Source organism: Erinaceus europaeus, chromosome 14 (genome assembly GCF_950295315.1).
Source record: "Erinaceus europaeus chromosome 14, mEriEur2.1, whole genome shotgun sequence".
In the NCBI taxonomy this organism is placed as follows: Eukaryota; Metazoa; Chordata; class Mammalia; order Eulipotyphla; family Erinaceidae; genus Erinaceus; species Erinaceus europaeus.
Window position 1 is genome coordinate 32,380,031 of NC_080175.1, and position 12,141 is coordinate 32,392,171.

At 45.9% G+C, this 12,141-nt stretch overlaps 1 protein-coding gene across 4 annotated transcripts in view; it reads left to right on the forward strand.

Annotated features, from left to right (window-relative positions):
• The first annotated feature begins 4,662 nt into the window (after positions 1–4,662).
• Positions 4,663–12,141, forward strand: part of VOPP1 (VOPP1 WW domain binding protein) — an 84,277-nt gene continuing 76,798 nt past the window's right edge. The window contains exon 1 of one of the 4 annotated variants that reach the window (XM_060171529.1): positions 4,663–4,854. In XM_060171529.1, coding sequence (XP_060027512.1) covers positions 4,792–4,854 — 63 coding nt within the window. In that variant the 5' untranslated portion in view covers positions 4,663–4,791. The remainder of the gene's footprint in view (positions 4,855–12,141) is intronic. The other 3 variants (XM_016193482.2, XM_060171531.1, XM_060171530.1) reach the window with 3 other exon arrangements.

Consider the following 12,141-nt stretch of genomic DNA (forward strand, 5'->3'; position numbering starts at 1 on the left):
TGTGCTAGACCTGGGCTTGAGTCCCTCCTAGGCTCAAGTCCTCAGTTTGTTTTTTTAACAAACTCATCTACAATATGTTTACCTGTTTTCAGTTAACAAGGCCAAGCAATATCACTGACGTGGAAGAGGTGAACATGGTCACAAGACAATAATTCCTTTTTATCAACCCTTAAGTTTAGGCATCTCTGGAAAGGACCACGTTCATCATGCTCAGCATCTTACAGCAAACAGTCTAGCCAAAGCAAACAACTGGTGAATGCAGCCCAGGAAGTGGTGTCTTGGAGTGATGCTCCAAGTTGATGCTCTGGTTATCTCTTTCTCTAATAAGTAAATAAATAAATCTTCAGAAATATAATTTATTACCTAATAATATGTTGAAGATGAAGTTCTAGATCTTGTTAAGGGGTTTTGACAAAGTTTTCTGAATTGAGTCAATTTATTTTTATTTATTTATTTTTCCTTTTTGTTGCCCTTGTTGTTTTTCATTGTTGTTGTAGTTGTCATTGTTGTTATTGTTGATGTTGTCATTGTTAGATAGGACAGAGAAATGGAGAGAGGAGGGGAAGACAAAGAGGAGGAGAGAAAGATAGACAACTAAAGACCTGCTTTACCACCTGTGAAGCAACTCCCCTACAGGTGGGGATCCTGGGGCTCAAACCGGGGTCCTTACACTGGTCCTTGTGCTTTGTGCTGTGTGCACTTAACCCGCTGTGCTACCACCTGACTCCCTTGACAACTTCTGAAGATGACACTTGAAGAAGCTACAGAGTATTTTTCCCCAGAGCCCTGCTCGGTTTATGATGGAGGGTTGAACCTGGGACCTTGGAATCTCAAGCACTAAAGTCTTTCTGCATAACTGTTATGCTATCTCCCCTGCCTGAGAGTTAGCATTCTATATCATCATGATTATCAAAGTTCCGTTCACTGGGTCTGAATATGTGTGTGTGTGTGTGTGTTCATTTTAATTGTCACCAGCGTTATTGCTGGGGCTTGGTGCTAGCACTACGATTCATTTTTTTCCTCTTGTTTTTTTTTTCTCCCCCTCTTTTTTTCTCTTTCTCTATATTTTTATTGAATAGGACAGACAGAAATTAAAAGGGAGGAGATGGATAGAGAGAGAGAAAAAGACACCTGTAGACTTGTGTCACTGCTTGTGAAACATACCCCCTGTAGGTGGGGGAATCTTTAATATATATATGTATATATATATATATATATATATAGTTGTTGTAGTTATTTTGTTGTTCTTGATTTCATCATTGTTAGATAGGACAGAGAGAAATGGAGAGAGGAAGACAGAGAAGGGGAGAGAAAGATAGACACCTGCAGACCTGCTTTACTGCCTGTGAAGCGACTCTCCTGCAGGTAGGGAGCCAGGAGCTTGAATAATCTTTAATATATTTCAACCCAAGACCTTTGGGTGCTGAGATTCTTTTCAGGTTTTGCTTATATATAATTGTTTTTTTAAAAGAAACATTCTTCTTTCTTTTAATATTTTTATTATCAATCAGTTCTTTTTAAATTTTCTTTTATTATCTTTATTTATTTATTGGATACAGTCAGAAATCAAGAAGGTAGAGGGAGATAGTGAGGAAGAGACAGAGACACCTGCAGCCCTGCCATACCACTCATGAAGCTTTCCCCCTGCAGGTTGGAACCAGGGGCTTGATCCTGGGCCCTTGAGCACTGTAATGTGTGTGCTTAACCAGGTGTGCCATCACTTGGCCCATTTTTTTAAATCTTATTTTTATATTACAAAACTACTTGTCAACCAGTGTTTTAATCCACACTATTCCCACCACCTCACACCTGCCAGTAAGGCACTGCACACACTGAGCCACCTACCCTGCAGCTGCACCCCCACTTTTGAGAGCAGATAAAAAAGAAGTTAGCTTAGATATTAAGTCTTGGTGGGTCAGGCATGAAAGATTCCTTTTGAGACCCCTCCTTCCCTCTTCTCCATCCTTTCTCTATCTCTGTCTTCTCTGCAGCTATAGTCTGGTGGTGCATCAGAGCAGTACTGGCTTAGAAGGTTGAAACATTTGCCACTTGCCTCAGGGAACATCTATTTCCAGGACTTCCTCCTTCCACTTCCAGCCATGAGTAAAGTAGCACTCTCTAGTCTCCTCCCTCAGCATGCTATCAGTTGTGATAGATCTAGATTCCCTGAGCAGTATACTTGCTCTGCTATTAGGCCCTGTAGACTGGAGCTGGGACATCTTATAAGTTCAAGAAATGCCAAGCAACTGGGGTGTGCTGTTTTGTTATGAATATATACACAAAGGGAATGGGGAGCGGAAGTGAAAAAGTATGAAAATAAATAATATATATATATATATATATATTTTTTTTTTTTTTTACCAGAGCGCTGCTCATTTCTGGTTTATGGTGGGGCTGGGGATTGAACCTGGGACTTTGAAGCCTAAGGCATGAGAGTCTCTTTGCATATTCATTATGCTATCTACCCTTGCCTAAATAATATATTCTTAAGATAAATAGCACACAACAGTTGGTAAGGGAAAAAAACAACGCAACGATTGCCACCTCAACATGCTTCACTTCAGACTGTGTCCAGAGACTTCACATGTGGAATGACAACCCTTCAGCTTCATTACTCGGGTGAGACCTTTCCTTTCATAGTATACTCTAATTTCATCTCAGGTGGTTCACTTTCTAACAAAGTCCCAAAACCTAGATATACACCAGTTTCTGTGAGAGAGAGCATATCTTCACACGTATCTATAAACTACTGCAAAATATATACCTGAAAGCAGAAGTACACTAGAGTTTGCAGTGAGTACCTCCCTAACACTTCCTCTCCACTATTCCAAGCTTTGGGTCCATGACTGCTCAACAATTTGTTTGACTTCATATGTTAACTCTCTTTTCAGTCACCAGGTTCCAGATGCCATCAGGATGCTGGCCAGGGTTCCCTGGATTGAAGACCCCACCAATGTGTCCTGGAGCTCCGCTTCCCCAGAGACCCACCCTACTAGGGAAAGAGAGAGGCAGACTGGGAGTATGGACCGACTAGTCAACGCCCATGTTCAGCGGGGAAGCAATTACAGAAGCCAGACCTTCCACCTTCTGCAACCCACAATGACCCTGGGTCCATGCTCCCAGAGGGATAGAGAGTGGGAAAGCTATCAGGGGAGGGGGTGGGATATGGAGATTGGGTGGTGGGAATTGTGTGGAGTTGTACCCCTTCTACCCTATGGTTTTGTTAATTAATCCTTTCTTAAACAAGAAAATTAAAAAAAAAAAAAGAAAGAGGAAACCACTGGCCAATGGGGGAAAGGATATATACTTCTCAAATCTTCTCAATGCTCCTAGTCTTTCTCTAGTTTTTCTCTTCTTGCCTATGAGAAGGTTCTCATATGTAATGTGAAGCCAGTTGTTTTAATGGCTATTGTTTTCCTCCTATAGGTATTTAAACTATGGTAAACAACCATAGTCAAAGTATAGTAAAATAGAATTCCAATATTCAAACTACAGTAAACAACAGATATTCAAGCTACAGTAAATACCAAGATAAAGAAAATACCAAGATACTCAAGTCACTGACTTAGAATTCATTTCTCACCACTAAGGCTAACAGATGTAAATGAAAATCTCTTAGAGAAGGATGAATATGGGATGATCCCATTCATATACATAAATTGAAAAATAAGAACAGAGGGAAAACACAAAGCAGAACTTGGACTGGAGTTGGTGTATTGCACCAAAGTAAGACTCTCCATTGTTTGGGGGGCGGGGGGTTGTTCAGGTCCTGTAACACAATGGGAGAGGAGGGAGGAGGACCTAGAGGGGGTTAGATTGTTATGTTGAAAAATGAAAAGTTAACATATGTACAAACTACTGTATTTTGCTGTCAACTGTAAATCATTAATCCCCCAAATAAAGACAAAAACAATAAATTTTAAAAATAAAAATAATCATAAAAATTCTTCCTTAAGACCAAAACAATCCAGGTGTTAAGCAGTTACCATCTCCCCATGCCCCCAGGCAGGTGAATGCCGACAGGGCTGACTGGGGTATGGTGCAGGCAGTCAAGGCTCAGTGTGCGGGACTGGAGCGTGGGTATCCCGTTGTTGGGGAGGACCAGGGTCCCTTTGCCATCTCCTGAGGCCTTGGCTGTCCTGGCTGCAGCCCAGGGACCCCGAGCGGGCGCCCGAGGCACAGGCTGTAAGACCCTGGGCTCCCCAAGACCACCTCCTTCTGGAAGAGTCTCTCTAGTCCAGACTTCTCTCTTCTTTTCAGAAACTGCCTGGGTGCGTTCAGGGTAACAGGCTAGCACTCCGGGGAGAAGGCCACCTACAAGCTCCCGCCCTACAGTGCATCTAGCTAAGAAGCTTGACGCATACAGGCCGCCAGCCAGCTCTCCAAGGGCCCACAGGCGGGGCGGGGCGCACGCAGTTCTCCAACCAGCTCTACCGGGGAGCCCCGCGGAACAAGGTCAAGCGCGGAGCAAGGAGGAAAGCAGGTGGGCCACTGGCGGGTGGAGGGCGGGGCGGAGGGAACTGGCTGAGAGCTGGAAGGGAGGGTCGCGGGGCGGATCTCTGGATGAGCGCAGGGGGAGGCGGAGCGCGGGGCGGGGGGCGGAGCGCGGGGCGGGGGGCGGGGCGCGGGGCGGAGGTGCCGGTTGAGCGCAGGCGGGGCACAGGCGGGGCGGCACAGTGAGCTCCCGGGTTCCCGGCTCTAGGCTCCCGGCACCCGGCTCCCTTTTAGTCCATCCGCCCGAGCCGCACCCCGCCCGGGGTCGAGCCACCGAACCGCGCCGAAGACGTAGACATGGGGCTGCCCGCGGGGGCGGCGGCGCTGCTGTTCGCGCTGCTGTTCGCGCTGCTGGCCGAGGTGGGTGCAGCCCGGGGCGCGAACAATGCCGCGGGCGGGGGCTCGGGCCCCCAGGGTCCCCTGAGACCTGCGGGCGCTCTGCCGGGAGGCGCGGGCGTGACCGCGAGGCTCTGGCCTACCCCGCCGCCCCTTCTTTCGCTGGCCTGCGCTGGGGGCTCGGAGTCACCTTTCTGCGTTTCCCCTGTTGAGTCCGGTTTTCTGGGCGAGGGGGCTTGGCTGGGGTGGGAGTGGGGATGGGGATGGGAGAGTGGGGACCCCCCCCAAGTGGCGCAGGCGCAGAGCTCGGAGCGCTTGATGGGTTGGGGCTGGATGGTGAAGAGGTGGATGTCAACGGGGATGCCCAAGCAGACAGGTGCAAACATACCTGCCTGTGAACATGAAGCGCGGACTCCGCATGCTGGGGAATGCTGCTGCTTGGCTGGCGGATGTGACTGAGAAGCCAAGCCAAGAGGCAGCACTTGTTGGAAGGACGGGTGTGTATGTGTGTGTGTGTATACAAAGCCTCAGTGACCTTAGCGCCTCAGGTCACCCTGGCTTCTCCAGGTGAAAAGCTGCTCTCTCAGGTGTATGTGCGGGTGGGGGTGTAAGGTCACCCCTTGCTGAATGTGAGCTAGTGGGATTCTGGGGTGGGACGCCCTTCTCAGAGTCATGATTTTGAATGGAATTTGCATTGAATGAGTGAAATTTAAGAAAATGGATGGTCATGTCTATGTTTTAGTGGTAAAACTCTTATAGCTGTATGTTTGTGCTGGGAAGGACTACTTCGTTTCTTGCATTTATTTGAAAAAATGGTTGTTACAAAATGTTGGGAGGAAAAAAAATTTCTTAGCTGACTTGATGGGAAGGTTGATGGAAAAGTTTCTAGTGCCGGACTCTGCCATCGCCAAGGCAATTTTTTTAAGGTGTTGTTCTCAGTGTCTTCCTGAGTTGTTGGTATTAATGTTTTTGTGCTGTGTCCTTTGCCATTCTTTTTTTTTTTAATCTCCCCCTGATGAAATTGTCCAGCACTCCATTGGTTCTGCTCCTCTCTGGTCATTCCTTTTTGCCCTCTGAGAAACCAGGACAACTTCAGGAACTCTGTTTTTCCCAGAATAGCTGTTTTGTTGCATAGAATTTATCAACTTAATAGATAGCCCTTATCAAGTCTGAAGAATCGAAACAACCATAAAAGCAGAACTGTGACATAGCCTAAATGACTAAGCTAACTGTTGTCACAGCATCAACTAAATGAACTGGTGACTTTTGCTCCCAGCAGATATTGTAACCTACCTTTTATAGCCTGGTCAGTGCCTTGTGTGCAGTGAGCAGGTGTCTTTCAAGGTGTCAAGGAAATTTCTTAAAAATCTATCACATGATGTTTCATACATAAGATATAAAACAGATGTTTTCTTCTTAAAGTGGCCTCTCCAAATTTCAGCTGAGAGTGGTTGTTTTCAGAGTGTGTCTGATGCTTTTAAAGTCCGGAATCACTTTCATAAATGTGTACTTAGAATTCTGAGTCTGTGAGAGGCAGAAGGTTCTCCTCAAGTTGAGTACCTAGCACAAGTGAGGAAGGTACTTGGTTTCTGAAGATCAGCTGCCACCTGGGTTGTTCCTCTTTGCTGTGCCTGCCCTGGTTTCATTGTTGCTCATAAACCTCTATGAATAGGAGCTCTCATGCAGGTGGTTATTTTTTTTCCCTGACAGCCAGCACTACTCAGAATCACAGGGGAATTTTACATAGAGGGAAGTCCTTAAGTAAGGAGATTGAGCATCTGTTCTGAGGACCTTCCTGCCCTGCTGGGTATTCTTTAAAAGAAATGTACTGGGAGTCCAGCTGTAGCACAGTGGATTAAGCACGCAGGTGGCGCAAAGCACAAGGACCAGCGTAAGGATCCCGGCTCGAGCCCTGGTTCCCCATCTACAGGGGAGTCACTTCATAAGCGGTGAAGCAGGTCTGCAGGTGTCTGTCTTTCTCTCCCCCTCTCTGTCTCCCCCCTCCTCTCTCCATTTCTCTCTGTCCTATCCAACAACAACGACAACAATAAAATAAACTACAACAGTAAAACAACAAGGGCAACAAAAGGGAATAAATAAAATAAATATTAAAAAAAGAAATGTACTTACTCTTAGACGTCAAGACTGTATGTGTGTATGTTACTTAACAAACATTTATGGAATGCTTGCTTACCTGTGTCAGGTATTGTTCTTTTTTTAAAAAATTTACTTACAAAGTAAAAAATATTGACAAGACCATAGGATAAGAGAGGTACAATTCCACATAGTTTCCACCACCAGAGTTCTGAATCCCATCCCCTCCTTGAAAGCTTTCCTGTTCTTTATCTCTGGGAACATGGACCCAGGGTCATTATGGGGTGCAGAAGGTGGAGGAGGGTCTGGCTTCTGTAACTGCTTCTCCACTGAACATGGGTATTGACAGGTTGATCCATACTCCCAGCCTATTTCTATCTTTCCTTAGTGGGGCAGGCCTCCAGAGAGGTGGGGTTCCAGAGTATACTGGTGAGGTCATCTGCCCAGGGAAGTCAGGTTGTCATCATGGTAGCATCTACAACTTGGTGTCTGAAAAACCATTAAGATATAAAGCAGAACAAATTGTCAATAATAAGGAACCAAACAGCAAAAATATAGCAGATGAGATTTGGGCTCTCCATTTTGGGAAAAGTTAGTAGGTCTATTCCAGATATATTCCAAGGGACCCATGACTCTACCAATTTCTGCCTAAACCCAACAGCCAACATGCAGGTGGACCAAAGGTGTCTGGAGAGATGGTGTCAGATTTGGAAATAGGACTAGAAAAGCTGGATCAAGGAGGAGTATAGCTCCCAAATATGGAAAAAGTATCTAAATGCCATTAATTGTAAACCCCATTGATTTGATCTGGGGCCTATATTCAGTGCCGGCTCCTGTGTAATCTCTGCATTCCTGTAGGTCTGAGGTCCCATTCTGTGGTCATAGCTAGGAACATTCTAGGCTACACCCATTGCTGGACCCATCTTTGAGTGGTAGAGTATTTTGGCCCAACCACCCTTCAGAGAATGAGGCAGTCACTACCATTGTTGATCCGCACTGAGGGCAAGGTCCTGTAGGGGCCCACAAGGGATCCATTATATTGTTCCTGATGGAGACGACTAGTGACAGTGGGAAGAGGGATTTATCAGAGGTCTAGGCCCATCCCATCATGTCAGTGTGGGGATCCCAGGATTCCCTGACTAGAGCCCCAGGAGCTGAGGTGGCCTGGTAGTAAGCAAAAGAGCAATCCCATCATTAACTGGCTTTTGTAGTCTTTACTTCATCTGACAAGGTTAGCCTTGGAGTGATTGAGGGAAGTGAAATAGGAAGCAGGTGAGGAGTATCTAGGTCTAAGTTGCAACTATTTGATTAAGTACTTTATGTTGTCTTTTTTAGGTCTTTCTACTTGCTTGCTGCCCTTACTGGATCACTGTAAACTATTGTGCACTTTTACTTTAAGGTTTATATTTCCCCCTAACTTATGGATACATGTGCACATGTGCTCTGCCTCTTGGGCACTAGTCCATATCTAGGTGCTGGGTCAGGTATTGTTCTAAGCACTTGATAAATATTAGCTCATTAATCTTCTTAGCAGGGACTTTATCTTTCCCTTCACTCCCCCCTACCTCCCCCCCCCAAGTGAAGATGTAAAAAACTTGCCTACTAGAAGTTGAAAAACAAGATGAGAGAAAACACAAGTAGAACCTGAACTGGAGTTGGTGTATTGCATCAAAGTAAAAGACTCTGGGGTGGGGTGGGGGAGTACAGGTTCAAACAACATGACAGAGGACCTACTGGGGGTTGTATTGTTATGTGGAAAACTGAGATACGTTATGCATGTACAAACTATTGTATTTACTGTCGACTGTAAAACATTAGTTCCCCAATAAAGAAATAAAAAAAAATTGCCTCCATCCTCACTATTGTTAAGTAGGAGGGGCTGAGGCATGTGCTTATTTTTAAATTTTTTTTTTTTTACATAGATAGATAGACGATAGAGAAAGAGACTGCAGCACTGAAGCTTTCTTCAGTATGGTTGGTGCCAGGCCCAAACCCAAGTTACATACATGGCAAAGTATCCAAGCTAACACTACCCAAGTGAGCTGTTTTTTGTTTGTTTGTTTGTTTAGGTGAAATTTATAACAGCAAAATTAGGAAAGAGTCACTGTGGAATATATTTAAGAATTACAGGGGGATTTATTTGGTTGATAAGTATTTAAGCTGTTATGTTTTGTTTTGACTTTTGCCTTCCATTTGAGAATACAATCACAATTAATTTCCCTTCTTTCCTTCCTTCCATCCGTACTTCCTTCCCTCCTTCTTTCTTTCCTTTCCATTAGTTTTCTTAAAATTTTTAATTTATTTACTGGGTAGAAACAGCCCAAAATTGAGAGGGAAGGGAGTGATAGAGAGGAAGAGAGACACCTGCAGTACTGCTTCACCACTCACAAAGTTTTCCCCCTGCAGGTGGGGACTGGGGGCTCAAACCCTGGTCATTGTGCATTGTAACATGTGTGCTCAATCAGGTGCACTACCACCCAGCCCCCTCCCCTCCGCTCCCCTCACCTTCCCTTGCTCCTTGCTCCTTGCTCCTTGCCCCTTGTCCCTTCCCCCTTGCCCCTTCCCCCTTGCCCCTTCCCCCTTCCCCCTTCCCCCTTCCCCCTTGCCCCTTCCCCCTTCCCCCTTGCCCCTTCCCCCTTCCCCCTTCCCCCTTGCCCCTTCCCCCTTCCCCCTTGCCCCTTCCCCCTTCCCCCTTCCCCCTTGCCCCTTCCCCCTTCCCCCTTGCCCCTTCCCCCTTCCCTCTTGCCCCTTTCCCTTTTCACCTTCCTCTTCCTACTTCCCCCTTCCCCTTTGCCCTTTCCTTTCTCCTTTGCTCTTTGCCTTTTCCTGAGGGTTAAAGGCTCATTGTCAGCATGATTAATCCACCACTCTAGGCAGTATTCCTTCCTTTCCACCCCACTCTCTCAGCTCACTCTCATTGGTAGAGACAGATTTAGAATGGAGGGGAAGATAGAGAGAAAGAGACCATATGCAGCACTGCTGCACTGCTCACAAAACAACTCCTGCACTGCAGATGGGGACCTGGCACTTGATCCTGGGTCTTTGCACTTTGTAACATGTGAATTCTATGAGGTGTGCCACCACCCAGACCCTGCAAAGTTATTTTCTAATGAGACTGAATTTGTGCTCCTGTCTTGCCCTGACTTTGAGTTTCACCTTGTTATAGTTGAATAATTTTTCACTTATTTTAGCTTGGATTTCTTCATCATTAAAGTTGGTATAGCAAGGCAGGCTATACCTATATCACAGGTTCATGCTAAGAATCAGCTGATAATGTATGCAAAATGTACTTCTTAGAAACCATAACTGTATATACTAAAGGAAATTATAGTTAATATTCTCTCATCATGCCAGAGTTTAGTTAATCCAATTTTTATGATAGTCTCAAGATTGATTATTTTACCAAGTGATCTGTTTTGTTGGTCTGAGGCCTGGGCGTGATCCTAGACATTCTGGTCCCGCCTCACTGTTTTGAGCTGCTACAGATTCAGAGATCAGGAGAAAATGTGTCCACAGCTCTGTCCTGAAGTTAGACAGGGAGAGTTCTGCTTCCAGGAAGCAGGACTACTTGGTCCTGGTCCATTGTGTGTCGTCATTGTCATCCATGTCCATCGTCCATTGTCCATCACCCCACCCTGGTCAGGTATGCTTCCTGACACTCAGGCAGGGCTAGAAGTCTGAATGGGTTGTGCACTGTATCCTCCTTCCCCCATTAGTAAATTTGTAGCAGGGGAGCAAGCGGGAACAGGGCAGAGGGCACCGAGATCCCCTCTAAGCTCCACTGGTCAGGTTCTAGATGCACATCTACATGAAAGAATCACAGGAGAGACAGCCATGTTTCAGGGAGATGAGTGTTTTTTGGGACAAAGCAGGGATAGAAAAGAGTAAGGGATGCACACTATAGAGTGCTATAGGGGAAAGGGGGGGGAGGCAAAGGCCCTTGAGTTCTGGAGTCTTCTAACTTCTTTTTTTTTTTTTAATTTTTTAATATTTATTTATTTATTCCTTTTTGTTGTCCTTGTTGTTTTATTGTTGTAGTTATTATTGATGTCATCATTGTTGGATAGGACAGAGAGAAATGGAGAGAGGAGGGGAAGACAGAGAAGGGGAGAGAAAGACAGACACCTGCAGACCTGCTTCACCACCTGTGAAACGACTCCCCACAGGTGGGGAGCTGGGGACTTGAACCCGGATCTTACGCCGGTCCTTGCGCCACGTGCACTTAACCCACTGCACTACTGCCCGACTCCCCTTCTAACTTCTATAGTGGGTTCAGGGGTTGTGTGGGACCCTCAGCCTTTGTCTTCAAAGTTGTGCTTTAGCCTTTGTCTCCAGATGCCTCCATCTGCCTCCCATCTGCATTTTGTGGCCCAGTGGGGGGGGGGGGTTGCTGGGGCAGGATGCAGACACACTGGCACTTCTACCCTCTCTTCCTGGCTGCCTGCAAGTACAGGGGGAGAGGTTGCTAATGTCCTTCCTCCAAAATGCTTTCCTTAAGCAGACCCCTAACAAGGTGATCTTTTGTATGTGCACTAATAAAAGGACCCTATACTCTGGTTTCTCTTCAGATCACATAAATCTTTCGCCTTTTACTAATAAAAGGACCCTGACTTTTTGCTATCTATTGAGTTTCATTCAGGTGGATTGATGCAGAAATTTCAAACGACTCATTTGTGTGAGGGGTGACTGACACAGGGGACTCCCTGATTCAGCGGTGCCAGAGACCATGTCTGAGGAACCAGCCACAGACACCTCTGGGGTGTAGCTACTGCAGCTGCATTAAGCTGATTTAAGTCAATCAGGACAGGATGTGCCTGGCTTCTTTTTTTGCCTGGTGGTATTATGGTTGGCATTGCACAGGGGATCAGGGAGAGAGAACGGGGCAGTTACAAAGGTTTTATAAAGTTTATTGGAATAAACAAGTTCACCAAGAGAAGGGTAGGATGGACAGTATAAAGGAGCTACCTGCCTTACAGGTGAGATGGAGGGAAGCTGGTCAACAAGGAGAGAGCTAGCTGCTTCCTGCTAGGCAGGACTGCCTTGGTTATGTCTACTTCAGTGAAAACTGGGTCTGTGGGAAGCTGGGTGAAGGAGTGTGTCAGTAGCCACCTTGGCATCAGGGGACTGATCTCTATTCAGTGGCCTCCAGTCAGTGACCAGGTGTGGAGCCTTATTTTTTGATATGTAGAACGGTTAGAAGCTGACTGGTAAATTTTT